This window comes from Chinchilla lanigera, unplaced genomic scaffold (genome assembly GCF_000276665.1).
Source record: "Chinchilla lanigera isolate Chin_1 unplaced genomic scaffold, ChiLan1.0 scaffold00017, whole genome shotgun sequence".
NCBI lineage: Eukaryota > Metazoa > Chordata > Mammalia > Rodentia > Chinchillidae > Chinchilla > Chinchilla lanigera.
Window position 1 is genome coordinate 20,998,798 of NW_004955418.1, and position 17,701 is coordinate 21,016,498.

The 17,701-nt window shown below is 37.1% G+C and overlaps 1 protein-coding gene across 1 annotated transcript in view; it reads right to left on the bottom strand.

Annotated features, from left to right (window-relative positions):
• Positions 1-17,701, bottom strand: part of Adgrv1 (adhesion G protein-coupled receptor V1) — a gene marked incomplete in the record, with an annotated part of 436,569 nt that overhangs the window by 395,475 nt on the left and 23,393 nt on the right. The window contains 10 exon segments of the mRNA XM_013512957.1: positions 791-1,164; positions 7,243-7,986; positions 8,656-8,873; positions 9,508-9,634; positions 12,508-12,774; positions 13,731-13,854; positions 15,040-15,203; positions 16,050-16,230; positions 16,898-17,083; positions 17,169-17,295. Coding sequence (XP_013368411.1) covers positions 791-1,164; positions 7,243-7,986; positions 8,656-8,873; positions 9,508-9,634; positions 12,508-12,774; positions 13,731-13,854; positions 15,040-15,203; positions 16,050-16,230; positions 16,898-17,083; positions 17,169-17,295 — 2,512 coding nt within the window.

The window sequence follows — 17,701 nt, forward strand, 5'->3', positions numbered from 1 at the left end:
GTACCGGGAACCGAACTCACGACCTTGCGCTTGCCAGGCAGGCGCTTTTGCCGCTGAGCTAAATCCCCAGCCCCCCCACCCTCCTTTTCTTAATCCCTTCAACTTACATATACTAAAACTCATTAGAATCAACTTGCAAAAGTAAAGGCTCTCTTGTTTGTTGGCAGCCTTTTGTGGACATCAGCCTGTCACTGTCTCACACAACACCTGTGAAGGAGTTCCGTGACATCTCCAGTTTCCATGCAGGAAACCAAGACGATTAGGAATCTTTGAAAACTTACAAAGAACTGATGAGCACAGTATAACAATGTAATGAATTACACCGGCCAAGAAGGTTGATAAGAAAGGCATCTACACCCAACATAGAAGAACACTGTAACTATCTGTTTCACATATGAAAAAAAAACCCAAATCACATCTGAATAAAAGTTGCGTCTACACTTACTTATAGAATCTTTAGTACATATTATTTCATTTACGTATATGGCAGCCAAAACTAAATTTCACCAGCATGTAATTATGCATTCTTTTGAAGTGCATTAACTTTAAAGCTAATTGCTAAGATTTATTTGCTGACTTGTTACGACTTCTGTCAACCCATTCAGCTTATTTAAACTGTGATCGCATAAGAGCAGGGATTGTAATTCATATTTGCAAACACTGGCTCTAGCACACTTCCCAATTTAGTGTAGATGCCCGAGCAATCTTACCAAATGAAGGAAAGCTCAGTCCCAAGCAAATCCACGCGAAATGAATTTCTAACCCTAAAATCTCTGAGCTCGCTACTTACCTCTGGTATACAAGCTCCTGTGAAACCGAACAGGCCATTGGCATTGTCACTCTTTTGTATTATTAATCTTGCTGTAGTATTTTCTTCAGAAAGGTCAGCTCCTCCATACACAGAGACTAATCTAAGAAAGAATAATTCTTCTCCTTCCTCTTCATTGTCATCTCTTGCAGAAACAATAAATGACTTGTTAGTTTCTCCCTGTCTGAACTCCAGATATCCAGAAATGGGGTGTAAATCATTCTTCGCAGGCGTAGCATGAAGCTCATAGATTTCCTCAAGGGTCAGTTTCCGTTCATAGGCCCTAACGTCCTGCATCACACCTGTAAATCTGTCGCGGCCATTCGTGCCTGCCCCGATTCTCAGTATTCCAGGACCTGAAATTAGACAGGGATTTAATACTACAATATCCACAACTATCCTGTCCTAAATATCAACTGTGATTCAGAAAATGGGACTAATTTAATGAGATATATTTTTGATGTGTAACACTTTTGCATAACTACTATACAGTTAAATAAAGGTTATATTCTATTATGGTAAAAACGACTAATTACTAGGGTTTATAATATTTTATACTAAAAAAATTGGTATTTGAAAATTAAATGATGTCCTCTAAAGGACTATCACACTCTGTCAAGAGCAATTGACAGAAAAATCACTAAATATATACATACACCTACACATGTGTGTAGCATAGCAGACATCTGGTTACACAATTCTTCTGTAATATTTTTAAACCAAGTTGCTCGTGTAAAATTAGAATGACTTAGCTCAGTCATAACTTTAAAATGTCAGTATTATTATTTGAGAACTTCAAAGCTTGATGTGTTAAAAACTCCTCCCGAATTAGAGAATTCAGCAAAAGAAAAAAGCTGCTGTGGGTCAAACATAGCTTTATAATTAGTAGGATGAATACAAAAATAGAAGTATTTCTTCCCAAAAATATTACATGCAAGTATTAGAGACTTCTTGTAATAATGAAGTACAGCCCACCTCTATCACTGTATCTCAATAACAATCATTTTCAGGATTATACCTGTTCTTATTTCTTTCCCGTTCCTTTTCTAATAACTCAGCTAAAATACTCACGTAAGATGAAAGCTTGGCAGCAATTTTGGAGGAAAAGAAGTACAGGTAACATTTCTTGTCAATGGTCTCAGTGAAGCCAGTGGACAAGTTCCTACCTGTGTGTGACTACCCCTTTTATGCAGTCACACATATACTGCACATTATTATCAGGGTTGCTCCCCGCCTAGTACAGAGATGACCTTCCTTCCCTTCCTGTGCAGAAAACCAGAACCACTGCTTCACCAGAACTCCCAATAGGGTGCAATATCCTATACTGTCTCTCCTCTTGAGTTACCCAGCAACTGTTTGAGTCCCCCTCATTTTCATAAAACTACATGTTATGAGTTGGATCAGTCAAGAGGCTCTACAGCAGTGATGGCAAACCTTTTAGAGTTTTCAATGATACAAACAGTCCGCTCAGCACATGTGCCACAGGTCCGCCACCACTGCTATATACTCAGGCTATAGAAATAATCGTGGCTTTTTTAGTTTCAGTTCCCTGATGTACAAAAAGCAACATAGCTTAGATTCAAGTCTTGCTTCTTAGTTTGCCTGTGAATGTTGCCTAATTTATTTACCATTTGTGACCTCCACTTTCTTATCTATTAAATACATAATGAATTATAGTGAAGTTCAATTTTGGCAATATGAAGAAACACCTTATAAATGCAAAACACCATACAAATCAGAAGCATTCTAAATGCTTTCCTTCTGTCACTAATCCTCTGGAACAAACACGGTCAGTATTGCTCTAATTTCAGTGTCAACCATTTAAGTCACAAGCTAAACCATCCAAAATAAGAAAGTTATAAAGATATCAGTACATACCATAATTTCCATCCATTTGTCTGTTACACAGATAGACTGATTCCATATCTTGGTGTCTTGCTTCCTTTCCTCACTGCTAGGACAAGATACCCAACACCCACAACTGGAAGGAAGAGAACTTTATTTTGGCTCCCAGTTTGTAGATGTTTCAGTGCACCCTTGGCAGGTTCTAGGGCAGGACACCACGGTGAAAAGGCCTTGGCAGAGGACAGCTGATTATTAGTGATGCTTAGCACTTTTTCACATACTTGGTGGCCATTTTTATAAGTTCATGAGAAATGTCTCAGATAATATGTGTATGTTTTAATTGGATTATTTTCTGTAGAGTTGAGTTCTTACCTATTTTGGAAAATAATCCATGGTTGGATGAATAGTTTACACATAGTTTCCCTCATTCTGTAAGTTGTCTCTTCACTGTGTTGATTTTTTTTCTGCTGTACAGAAGCTTTTTGTTTTAAGTATCCATTTATCAATGTTTGCTTATGTTGCCTGGACTTTTGGGGCTATCAAAAAAATTTTTTTCCAAGACTGCTGCCCTGAACATTTTGTCCTACATTCTTTTGAGTACTTTTGAAGTGTCAGGTCTTACACTTAAGTCCTTATCTATGTTTATTAAATTTTTGAATGTGGTAAGAGGGATTTAGTTTCTTCTGCATATGGGTATCTAACATTCTCAGCATCATTTTTTGAAGACACTCTCTTTTCTCCAACATATGATCCTGCTACCTTTGTCAAAAAGGCTGTGGATATATGGACTAATGTCTGGTTTTTCTGTTCTGCTCCACTGGCATATGCATCATATGTTCATGCATCATGCTGTTTTGATTACTATCACCTTGTTCTTTTGGCTCAGGATTCTTCAGGCTACTCAGAGTCTTCTGGCGTTCAAATTTTACAAAGATTTTCTTTTCTGTGATGAATATCGTGAGTATTTTAGTAAGAATCACATTAAATCTGTAGATTCTTTTGGGTGATATGCATATTTTAACAATATTAATTCTTCTAATCCATGACCTTGAGATGTCCATTTTCTTCTGTGTCTTCAATTTTTCATCAGTGTTTTGTAATTTTCACTGCAGAGATCATTCACTTCCTTGGTCAAATTTATTCCCTTTTTTTTTTTATTATTATTATTACACCTCTTTAAATGGGATTGCTTTATTGTCTTTTTTCTCAGCATTTTCATTTTTGAAGATGAAAAAGGATTCATTTTTGTGTATCCCCAGTACCAGAGGAAAAGGCTACTTATTTATATATGTTGACTTCATTCATCACTTTTAACAGGTTTTTGCTGTTGTTGATGTTGTTGTCATTGTTTTTGCCTTCTGGTTTTGGTGAAGTCTCAGATTTTCTACATGTGAAATTATGGTATCTGCAATCAAGGATAATTTGACCTCTTTTTCTACTTAGATCTCCTTAATATTTCTTATTTTATTGCTCTGGTCAAGACTTTCAATACTATATTGAATAAGAATGGTAAATGTGAATATTCTTGACTTGCTCCTGGTCTCAGAAAAAAATGTTTAGTTTTCTCTCCAGCATGTTGTCATATATTGTATCATTTATTGTGTTGAAATACAGTTCTTTCTTATTTAATTTTTTATTACTATATTCTTTCTATATATAATTGTTGAGGGTTTCTAATCACAAAGAACTATTGAATTTTCCTGAATGCTTTTTCCATTAAGATTACCATACAGATTTTAATCTTTTATTCTGTTGATGTAATGCACTTATCAGTTTGCATATTTGAATCATCCTTACAACTCTGGGATAAACCCCACTTGACAATATGATCTTTTTGTGTGCTGTTAGATTCAATTTCCCAGAGGATTTTGCATTTCTGTTCATTATAGATATTGGCCTGTAGTTTTTGTATGTATTTTCTTAGCTGGTTTTGGGATTCTGGTAATCCATGCTTCATAGAATGAGTATGGAAAGGTTCCTTCACTTTTAATTCTTTGGACTACTTTGAGTCTCACTGCCATTATTTCCTCCTTAAAAGTTTGGTAAAATTCAGCAATGAAAATCCTGGGATTTTCTGAAGCCCTTGTCTTTGTTGGTAGTGGGTTTTGGTTTTTTTCTTTGTTTTCTTTTTGAGACAGGGTCTTGCTATGCAATTCAGGTTGGCCTTGAACTGTAGCTGTCCTTGAACTCGGAGATCCTGCCTCAGCCTCCTAAGCACTGGGATTACAGGTGCACCACCCCACTTAGCTGGATGCTTGTTATCACCAATTAAATCTCATTGCTTGCTATTGAATAGTTTACATTTTCTGAGTCCTGTGGTTTTGTTTCAGTAGATTATGTGTCCAGAAATCTTATTTTTCTAGGTTTTTCCAATTTTTGGCATTTAGCTGTTCATAGTAGTCCCCAATGATTATTGGTACTTTTGTGGTATCATATGCAAAGTGTCCCTTTCCCCATCTGATTTTATTTTGATATATTTTTTTTAAAAAACCAACTATTTAACTAACATTTCATATCATGTTTTAGCCTCTTTTGTTTATTTCTTCTCTGATCTTTATTTCTTTCCTTCTTCTAATTTTGGATTTTGTTGGTTCTTTCTTTTCTATTTCCCTGAATTGCATTGTTAGGCAATGTATTTAAAATCTACCCCCCCACACATACCGGAAGCACTTACTGCTATAAATTTTCTTCTTAACAACTACTTTTGTTGCATTCCACACGTTTTAATATGTGAGAATTTCATCTTTGTTTGAATAATTTTTTATTTGTTTTTGTTTTGGTACTGGGAATCGAACTCAGGACCTCACACTTGCCAGGCAGGCACTTGTGCTGTTGAGCTATATCCCCAGTCCCGTTTGAATAATTTTCTAAATTCCTCTTTGATTTCGTCATTGACCCACTGGCCTTTCAAGAGAATGCTATTTAACATCCATGTTTTTGTATAATTTCTAAAGTTCCTCTTGTTAATTTCTAGGTTTATTCAATTGTGCTCAGAGAAGTTACATTCAACAGTTTTAACTTTTTGAGTCTTTTCTGAGGGTTTTTGTGTCCTCTAACATGATCAGTCCGGGAGAACAGTCCACGTGCTGATGAGAAGAATGTGTACTCCCTGGCTGCGGGATAACATGTTCTATAAATGTCCATTAGGTCCATTTTGTCCACAGTACATTTTAACTCTGATGTTTCTTTGTTGATTTTTTGGGGGGGGGGGTCTGGGTGTCCCATCTATTGAATGAAGTGGGGTATTAAAGTCCTCCTTTATAACAACTTATTTCTCCATTTAGATCTAATGTCTGTGTTATATAATTGGGTGCAGCATTGTTAGGTGCATATATATTTACAGTTTATGACAACATCTTTTGTTGAATTCTTATTGAATCTCTTTATCAATATTTAGTGACCTTTGACTACATATTTTAATTTAAAGTGGACTTTGTATAGCTAATTTGTCTTGGCTTTTTGTTTATTCAGTAGGTTAGGTTTTGTTTCTGCTTGCACAGTGTATCTCTTTCTCTTTCAGTATGTGCATCTTTATTGGTGAAGTGAGTTTCCTGTGGACAGAATATCATCAAATCTAGCTCCTTCATCCAGTCAGCCATTCTGTATGTTTTAACTGAGAAATTTAACTCATTATATTCAAGATTAGTAGTGATAAGTAAATGCAACACACCTGTCATTCTGTTTTCTTCTTTTTCTTCTTAGTTGTTCTGTGTATTTCTTTCTTCTGTTGTTGTTCATCTTTGTGGTTTGATGATTTTCTCTATCAATACAGTTCAATCTTTTTTCTTTTGTATGTATGCTCCACTCTGGAGTTTTATATTTTTTTAACAAGATTCATTTTTTTATTGAGTCAACAAATTAAATAGCATATTCAATAAACATAACAAATATAACAGGAAAATAAAATTACAGTAATTGTATAAATTCCTCATTGATGTTTACAAATATACAGCTTACATAGAAAATTGCTATTTTACTCATAACCCGATGGCAAAGACTTTCTAGCTTCCACTACTGACCTTTGTGCCTTCCCAGCACAGATTCATGGAACAGGCCCGCATGAGACATTGTCATGGACTCTAGGCCTCCAGTTGGACCGATGGGAGGCATTGTTATGGGCTCTAGGTCTTCAGCTGGTTTCATGCAGGACATTCTCATAGAATGCAGGCCCTCAGCTGGAATCTTTGGTCTTTGGTGTGTGGACAGATTTCGTGCACTGTCTTTGTATGTGATTCTTTGGGTGGCTATTATAAATAATCTTATAAAAATATGTGTCCTGTATCATACTGTCCCCCTTGCAAACCCCAAACTACAACAGTATATAAACATTATTGCAAAATAGGTAGAAATTGTTCAAAAGAAAGGGGAACTAGGGAGGAAGGAGGGGAAAAGGGAAAAGAAAAAGAGTTCATACTCTTAAGTGAAATAAATTGGACACGTGTTTAAATATCACATTGTTTCTCCAGCATGAAAAACTGATAGAGTAAATAAGGACCAAAATGTATACTGGGAAATAGGAAGAAAATACTCAAATGGAAGGGGTAAAAGGGATAGGGGTAAAGGGGATTTTTGCCTAGAAAGATACTTACCATCAGTTATGGCTTCTCCTTTAAGACTCTTGATTCCTCTGGGCATTGCATTTCCATCCAGGTAGAATTCAATTATACCATCATCCAGGATAATTAGAAGATGAAGCCAAACACCTTCTTCTAAATATTTCATGACGCTTGTCTTGGCAATGTATGTAGCATTGGATCCCACAGTTTTATAATGAAGGGAAAGCGTCACATGGGATTCATTTGTTTGAATTTTTACCCCATAGTAGATGCTTCCATTACCATCATCCTTTGCTATGACGAACCCATTTGTTCTAGCATTAGGCATTACCCAAGCTGAAAATGTAAAGTTTGCAATTGTGTTATTCCTAGAGGGGTGGTACTTTGGATTAACAATTCCAAATGCACCTTCTAGTCCACTGAAGTACAAAGCGTCTGTTCCGCTGTGGTGACGTCGCATGTGTGGTAGCAAGTGCACAGTGCTGGGGAAAATTCCAACCAGTAAAAAGTCCACCATTGGTGGCAAGCCAGCAGCAAACTCACTGGTCAGTATTTCCCAGCCCACTCGTACATCACCAAAGACACCCTGTTGCCTCAGAATGGTGAAGCTGGTAATGTAAGACATGTCATCTTCTGAAAGCACATCTTCTGCCACTTCTCTCTCCAAACAGTCTGGGTCCAAGATGAAAACCCCGAAAGGATCATCATTGAATGGAATCATTACCGTCACCTGCAGGTTAGTTTCTGCTAGTTGGCCCCCAGGACCCGAGGACCCACCTATAATAAAAAAAAATTATGAGCGAAAACCTAGAATTTGAAGTACTTTCCATTTTAAGTACTTTAGAAAAGAATTTGTTTAGCAGACAAACTTCTAACATTGTCAATAAACAATAGTATTACCATAAGGCCTTCATTACATTTTAGGCCCATGATATCAACTAATATTGATACTTCATAATTTTATTAATAATCAGTCAAACCTGGAAAGAAAATATTAACTACAGAAATTTGATTTCTGTACTAAAACCAAAATCGATGGGGAACACTCTATGGCACAAAGGCCAAACTGTAAACTATGATCTGTATTTCTTAGTTTCTACTAATGTTTTCTTGGGAACACTTTGTTTGGTGAGGAAAAAGTCTGCTTGTAAGTTTTAGGATGGATGTAAGCCTCCGTCCATGAAACTGAACCCAGCTAAAACCACAAAATGAATGTAAAAATAACACTTTGGGGTTGAGGGCTTAGCTCAGTGGCAAAGTATGTACTTAGCATGCCCTGAATTCTCAGCACTGAAATACATAACATCTTTATCCAGAAGGGTACTTTGTTATTTAAAATCGGACCATCAAGATACACCTATCAACTTAATTTTCTACAAAATTATACTACCTAAGTATAAGATACAAATTTTGGGTGATAAATAAGAGATTAAAAAAACACAGCACCTGAAATGTTTATGAGCTTTAGAACATAAAATTCATTGAATTCAGGAATACTGTCTGGAAAAGCATGGAGAATTATTGGTTTTGCTTTGTCTCCATCCATGAAGTAAACGGTCCCTGAAGTTTCATAGAACTCCTGTCCAGGCCGCAGAGCAGAATCATTCTGAAAGATCTGCCAACCCACAGACACATTTCCAAAGCGCCCTCGGTGCCTCAAAATCCTACATAACAAATTGCATAGTTATTGTTTTGAAAAGTTTCTAAGAAGTGAAACCAACTCTACTAACAGCGTTCTACATTTTCTCAGAAAAATGCTTTGTATTTATCATCTTTAAATGAATGTGTTCTACTGAGCAATCAGGAAGAATTTCATGGAGAGAGAGGAATGAGGTAGAATTTCAAATAATAAAAGCAGCTGTAGAAGCCTTAGTCTTCGAATTCCAGACTGGAAGATAAATTCTAAGCTGAATTGAAACATGTTGTGATGATAACTAGCAACCATGCTTCTGAAGAAATATTTGGGGTGAGAGTAGTCACATGACATCTAAGAAACACGTGCATGAAGATTTCAGAGAACCCCACTTCCTCGGTCTTCTTGCAGATGGACTGAGGAGGCTGAAAAGAATAGTTTCTGCTTACCAGCTAACATGTTTTGGTTCCTATAACTTTCAGTAGATAAATGACAGCAGCATAAACAAAATTTACCATTCATTTAGACAGCCAACTTTAAAATTACTCAGTTCCTGGCCAACGTTTGAAAATTTTGAAATATTACCAGTATTTCTAGTTTTTCACATACTTAATGGCTTTATTTTATCCATCTAGTTTTGACTTTCCTTATCCCAGTGCACTTACCAAAATGCATTAGTCTTTCCTTCTTCTACTGTTTTGTCTGTGGGCTCCAGAGAAAAAATACCATTTGGGTCATCATTAGCTTCAATTATAACTGTAGCGATTCCGTACTTATATACTACTGTATCACCTAAATAAAAAATGGAAATGTCAAAGTAATAAAAATGTATCTTATTATTAAATTTATATTTTTAAATTAAGTTTATAATTATGTGCAAATTTTTTCATAAGAATTTCCTTACTGAAGGTCATACAATAAATGAAAAATATGGCTCTATTTCTCTAAAGGTATTTATAGAAATACATGTATGTGTGTGTGTGTGTGTGTGTGTATATATATATATATATATGGCATAGAAAAAGAGATGTGTAAATAACTTGAAAGCATTCCTGTTTTGGTTTTTGAGAAAATGTTTAGTTACAGATTAACTATTTCACTGGAAAAGAAGGGACAGTTCCTTCACAATGAGACTATCACTGCAATAGCTTAATCTGAAATAAAAAAGTTTCTTCTAACTTCAGATTTCTGAGGTATATACTTTGATTTCATTAAAATAATGAAGAATTACCCTATAACATAAGAATACTCCTGTCCATATAAATTGGAAACAGTGGCTCAAGGGTAGTTTGGGTTTATATTAAGAGCTATGTTTTTTGAAACTGTGAGATTTTCTGTGATCATTATTGTAGAAAGTCAAATTTTTCCTTACGAGAGATTTTTGTTTTAAACTTGCAGGGGGGGTATTTTTAGTTAAGCCATGTGAAAAGTGAAAAAAGAAGCAGAAAAAGGACAGGAAAAGAGACAGCAAGGAAGAAAGAAGTAAGAACGATGGAGGGAAATAGCAAAAACAAAAATTAAGAGATCTCTTTCTGTTCACCTCTTCTAAATGTCAGAAAGCACAGGGCACCACGTAAGGCTGGCACTCGCCCCGAGTGTGCGGGGCAGGGCACCTCCAGGGAGGGAAGCTTAGCGCCGGTGCAGAGCCAGAGTGGGAGGAGGGTTGGCCCAGAGCAGGAAGCCAGAACCCTAGTGGGGTAATCAGCACAGGAAATTCATCAACTGTGTAAACGTATGAAGGGTACTGGGAGCTGGATTTACTATTGGAGAAGGGAGTGACAAATACGGAAAGGGAGGAAACTAGACAGAGCCGCGTGTGTGATGTTTGGCCAGAATGGAAATGCTGGCGTGAGCGGATAGTTTTCAACATACATAGTGAGCTAACAGAACTGCAGATACAAGAGTTCGCTTGTGTGCACACACACATACAAAATATCTATCCCCCATCTCCGTACACAAAAGGGACCCTCAGTAACAATAAGCACACCTAGTACTCAGACCCTAGTTACTCAATCACACTGTTCACTACAAGGAATCAGGGCTTCTTGGAGAAATAGCTGATTTCAGGATTGTATAAAATGAGCTTGGAACACCTTGCTGTGCCAGAAAATAAGAAAATGCTCAAAGAGTAAAGTCAAAAAGACAAGGAAGTCATCCTGAGTGAGTTACCACTGGTCAAATCTGGGACAGTGTGACCATGAAAATAGATTGTAGTATTATGAGTCTATACTGATAAATGTACACGTGAAAAAACTGAAGTTTCATGAGTAACAGGATAGTTATATAGTTTAAAAATAACTCCTTCACAAAACATTTATTAATTCCAACTTTAAAAGTACAGAAGAAAAGCCTGGAAGTCATCACTTTAAAGGTGGTCAAAGTGAGTATCATAATAAAGGGACAAATCAAAATCTCCTTAGGACTGAAGGGATATAAAAACACAGAATCACTTTTGTTGAATTTGTACCAAAGATACAAAACCTGATGTAATCATAAGGAAACATCAAACAAATTTAAAATGAGGGAAATTCTAGTTTATGGTCTTTTCTATTGTCAATACTGAGAAACCACTCTAAGATTGACTGGATTAGAGGGATATTGCAGTGTAATATACATGTACTATTATACAAAACACACAAATTATATTTTATATACAGAATACATTGTAATATACTATGTAATATTATACAAAATGTACACATTTAGGACTAATTAAATTTGTAATGTACAATATTACAATGTGATATTATAGAATGTAACGATAATACAATGTATAACTCGGGAAAGGATCATTTTGCTAGAAAGAGCACTACTGGAGACACTTGAAAGGGACTTCAGACAATGGCTGCATCGATGTTAAGGACCTGATTATGATGGTTACATTGCAACCATGTAGGAAAATGTCCTTGTTTGTAGGGAATATATACTTGGGTCTTCAGCCGTGATGGGGCATCATATCTTTAACTCACACTCAAAAAGTTCAGGGAAAAATGTTCCTTACTCTTAAAAGAAATAAATATCAAAACAAACTATACTGATTCCAATTTATTAAAGATGGGACCAAAACATTTTCTGGGTGCAAACAATGGGGTTAAAACATCCTGTTTCGTGTGTTGGTTTTTTGTTTTGTTTTTTTTTCCAGTACTGGGAATCGAACTCACGACCTCACGCTTGCCAGGCAGGCGCTGTGCTGCTGAGCTAAATCCCCAGCCCCATCCTGCTTCCTTTATAGCATGAAGAAGAACGAAGATCACATCCCTACCCTTTGCAGATCACATTTCTTTATGATATAGCTCCAGGGAATTACAAACAGCCAGGTGGAGTCAGCTGCCTGTAGAATTAAGCTTCCCAACCAAATGAGCCAGAAGAAAAGGGCTACCGACCCTGACTCTTTAAGCCTAGGCAAGGCCCAGGAAGTCACAGTCCCAGGGCCAGTTGCTTTTAATGGTAAGATTTCCATCCCTAATATAATAGCATTTCCTAATTCCACACCTATAGACTTTATCCCATTCCTCAAGGAAGGCAGAGAATAAACAACCGTGTCCATGAACAGTCCCGGATGACAGTATAGTACTCTCTGGCACAGCTATGGAACAGCAATACTTCGTGTGGTCCTAGCAAAGCCCTGAAGCAACCGTCCTGTCATAACAATACAATGCATTTACCTGTTGAATTGAAGAGGACTATATAGAAGGGCTCATCCGTTTCTGGGATACCATCTTCATTAACATACACAGACAGGCTCTGCGCTCTACTGCCAACGCCAAACACAAGGGTTTCTCCTTTTTCAGTGGGAACGAAGTCTCCCTCTCCCGCAGTAGCCTTCCCATCCACGGTGGCATACTGGACAGTGCAGGTCACGTCCACAGATCCGTTTCTGAGAACCGTGAAGTTAGCAGTGCCCCCTTCCTGAACCTGAATGACACGAGGCTCTGCAATGTGCAGAGAAGGAACACATGAGCATTGCTGACTCCATCTACCTACGCTCTCGTTTCTTTCTCTGTCGTCCAAACAAGTGCTCTGTGCGCGTCTGTGCTTCCAGTCGAGTTGGCTCTGTCCCTGACTCTGCGGTGCGTGCCCATGCTGAAAGGCTCTCTACCCTTGCCCTCCAGAGCCCGCTGTCTGCTGCAGCCCGTTTCCCAGTCAGCTGCAGCCTCTCGGAAACCCTCTGCGCCCACCTCACAGACGTTGAGGCTACGGTTAGGCCCACATACCTTATGTTCTATTTCTGCCACAGCAGTTGGCAGAAGGCTGAATCACAGACTACTTTGTCAAGGACACACTAAGCGAAGAAGGCTTAAAATAGCAATCGGTAAAATTAAAGACATTTAAAAGGTCCAACACCAGTAAACTGACCTACCTCCAACTTACAAAAAGCATAAGCGTTTAACAACGAATTAGAAATCAATTAACTCTCCTATATAAAACTAAAAGATGCCCCAGGTGGTAAAAGAGAGTTCTAAAGATAGCAGTAAAGGGAAAAAATGCAGAATTCTCAATTAAGGTATCCAGTAAATCTCGGCTACTACAGACAGTAGCCAACCGTTAGGTACAACGAGAAGCCCAAATTGTCCACACTGTTCGAAGTGAACGTGTGCAGGAATGTTCATTTGTGCACAAAGGAAAAAAAATACCTCATACAATAGTCTGAAAGGACTAAATGTATTTTAACAAAACAGTACTTGCATTATTTTTTCTTTGCTTCAGAAGATCTCTAAACTTTTTTAAAATTTCAAATGGCTTCACAATCATCAAATGCATCGTGAAATCATATTTAAACAAGCATTGACAATGCTTTGTTGAAAAGATTCAGTTCAAAGCTATTTTGAAATACATAAGCTGTTCAATAAAGCAAGTGTAAACTGACTCACAAGGGTAGCCGTCCTACCTGCAAAATAAATAGGGTCGTCGTTTCTTCTAATCCTCAGAGTTGCAGTTGTTTTATTTCCCACTTTAGCTCCTCCAGTCGCATTGAGTAGCATAATGGTAAATTCTTCCATTTCCTCTGGAATCTTTGGGAAAAAGTACACATTTTAAGTTGAATAGTTTATACATAGAATTAAATTATATATATATATTAATTTTAAAGAGAAAAAAACAAAAACAGTGATACAGAATTTCAAACAAGACAACAGGAAATTAACAAAGGTTAATACATTGTGTATTGTTGTGTTCAAACTAGCTGCTCAGATTAAATTATATATTCTTAAACTACTTCTTGTTTTAAAAAGTTCTATTAATTGTGCTGATGTTCACTTCCATTTTTAAGGTAGGAGCTTTCTAAAGGACTCCTGCAAGATTCAGACCCTCCCTGAATTATTTAAATGTGCATTCATCTAAGCAGCCACTTTATTTTGACAAATTACAAAATGTAATGCAGATGTAGATATTTTGCTTTATTAGCTAAAAAAGACCACAAAGATTCTTTCATTTCTGTATGGAAATGGGAATGATGTTTATAAGAAAAAAAATGGGACAGAAACATAACTTTCTCACAGACCCAGCAGAGCGTTCCTAACATCGGTCTCTAAGTTCAGCCAGCACTCAGGGGCCTCTTACAAACCCCACTGAGCTTCACATGAGTGCGTGTGAAGACCTTACATCCACTCCCGACAAGGTGCGATTCCCACAGCACTGAGCCTATGTGAGTCCCCGGGGTCACAGCTTCTCTTCCACATCATCCATAAGAGACAGTCCTCACCCCACACTAAGACTACAAGGCGCTGGAACTGTCCTTTGAGGGACAGGCCTGCAAAGTGTTCTAAGTGCTGCTTTCTAGAGGAAGGTGTATTCTTCAGTGTTTCCAAGTTGTTTGTCTTCACTCTCAGGAGATGAAACCCCACCTGGGATCCGTGATCCCTGTGGCCCAGGGTCCTGACTCTGAGCACATCCCAGGCACATGGTAAACAGCCTTTCTTCAAAGGGCCCACGTACAGGTACTACACCTATGGGAGGGCTACACCTCTTCCACAACTGTGAGCCCCTGATACTTGACACATGGGTGTGTCACTGACCACTGTCCGTTCTACCAGTGACACATACCTTCAGGAAGGCCAAAAAGCACTGTCCTCTTCCCTTACAGTGAGACACCACATATGTTCATCACGGAATCTCTACCATATATTTAATTTTTTAATAAAAATGATAACAAAGCAACAAACATAAGAAAAGTGGAGAGTGACGTGTGCAACATTTACCTCATCTGGAAGGGAGCATATGGTGATATTTTTTGAAGATTCCTGATCGCCAAAGAAAATAGTCCCTTCCACAGGAAACACATCTTGTGTAAAGTCAGGACTAACTACCCACGATATGCTAACATCACCAAAGTTGCCTCGATTTCTTGTTACACCATAAACAGCTGTGAAATACGAATAGGTTATAATAAATATGAACACATATACTGAACTTTAAAACAAGTGGAGAAATTGCTCAAAATAAAAATGACACCTCTTTTCAATAAAAGCCAATTATTGGTTCAATACTTTCTCCAAGGTTCTTATAAAAATATACTAGCCCACTCACCCTTCTGAAGTTATGAAATTAACAATATAAATAGACTGAATCTTTTCCATCACAGCGTGGAATTTTTAAGAGTCGTTCGGCACAGGAACAGAATGGTGATTAGTAAGTGCAATGATGATAAAGCCCTGCAAAGGCATCTGCTGGGCCTGAGGATATAGCTCAGTGGCATAAGCGCCTGCCTGGCAAGTGCAAGGTCGTGAGTTCAATCCCCGGTACCACAAAAAAAAAAAAAAAAAAATTAAAAAAAAAAGATATCTGCTGAAGGCATTTAGAGGAAACGTCACTTGCACCCTCATAGTGATTTTCTTACCCAGAAACTGCTTTCAAAGTAAAACTTTTCTCATTTTCTGCCACCAAAATAGTTTTCTAGCCCTAACACTTAGTTTGACCATTTTTCCTACTTATTTGACGTGACTCATGCCTGGGTGTTTGAACTATATTGCATATGGTTAACTAAAATCAGAATATAACTGAAATCATCAGTGTCATTACAGTGCTCTGTAAGAAATAAAAACAGCAATCATATGTATGATTTTTTCAAAGACCAATGTCTACACTACCTGTAATTGCTAAGGCGGGATGGGCAACGGAAAATAACTAGTTGCTGAAGAAATGAACTAAAAATACAATTAACTTCCTCTTCAGTAGACAGAAATAAAATATGGGAAAGAGAATAAATTACCACTATAGATATCGTCTCCCTTGCTTTCATTTATCGTCACAGTGAGACCGTCAGAAATGAATTCTATAACCCCGTGCGGGTCATCGTTTTTCAGAATCGTTACGTTGACGACTGTCGCACTCCCCAATTTGCTTCCCCTCTCTCCGTGGCTGCTGAGGACCACCCGGTAGTGCTCATCCAGCTAAAATGATGAGAAAAATGCAAAGGACATTTTCACAAGTAAAATACGCATGTATTTGAGAATATTAATATACTCAGTTTTTCAGAAACATACAACCCCTGAAAAAGCAAAAGAGCTGATATTATTCCTAAAAATAGTTTTCAAATTCTCCTATGCACTAAAATACACCAGATATAAAGGTGCATTACCCAAAAACAAAAAAAGATGAACACTTTTCACCATTGGCAAGATGTTAGGGCCTTGTTGCCGACCAGCTATACCCTGGTATGTAACATAATGGTACCATACGTATCTGCTTCCGCTAATATAAAACTTATATTTGTTTCCTTATAAAAGCAATTTTATGCAAAATTAGTTCAAAGCCATACCATTAAAAATTCAGTCAATAAAGATCATATAGAACATGGTTGATCATACATAAAACTTCACTGATCACACTCTCAAAGTTTCAGATCTTTCTTTGATTTGTTATTTCTTTTTGTAGGATAAAAATACAACTTTCTAATTAGAATGGATATTTGTTTTTTAAGCTTCTATTTCCAATTTCCCAAACATAAGTATTTATGCCTCCTTATGTCTTCTTGCCAATGTTCAAAATATTTATGTCATGATATGCCAGACACTAGCAACCTTCCACAGAGCGCAAAGAAAAAATAAAACACAATACCTCCGGTATGCCATCCAGTCTTGAGAGCAAAGTGATCACTATCTCCCTTTCCCCAGGTTCGAATTCCAATACTCCCATATTTCCGTAGAATTCATTGCTATCACGTGGCTCTACTCGGTAGTATAGAAACTGCTTTAAAAGAGCCCCCTGGGATCGAATAATGTGGAGCTCTACAGATTCTCCTTCCTTAAAAAAAAAAAAGTCACCAAAATTCAAGTCCTTCTACATCATTCTTCTCACGTGCTGAACACAGAATGAAATTTCTACTTACATGTATAACATAGGGTCCTCTGGAAGCAGGAGAAAATTCAAAAACTCCCCCAGGGTCATCATTTTCCAAAATAATTAGGTCACGACTAGTATACCCAGATTTCAGCACCTCGTTTTCTATGTTAACTCTGGAAGTCAGGGAGAAAAAGGTGTTCATGAGCAGTAGTCTTACTTCTGAAATTTGCAGGCACCAAAGGCAATTTACAAATCTTCCCAGTAATTAAAAGAAGGATGATTAGGAATTAAACTTTAAAGTGAATTTACATGTATTAAAATCACTTAAAACCAAAACAGTTTTACTCATAACCTTATAGAAAAAGTATTTTTGATTTCATTATCTTTTTTCATTTCATTTGAATGAAATATACACTGCAAATGTACACCAACAATACAATACCCCAAAGCTGTAGATATTTATAGCATATCAAAATGTAGATTTAATTCCAGTTTTAGAAATTTTAATTTCTACTATGTAGTTAGAAAATATATTTAAACGAAACTTTTAATTTCACATTGAATTTATTTTAAAATCTC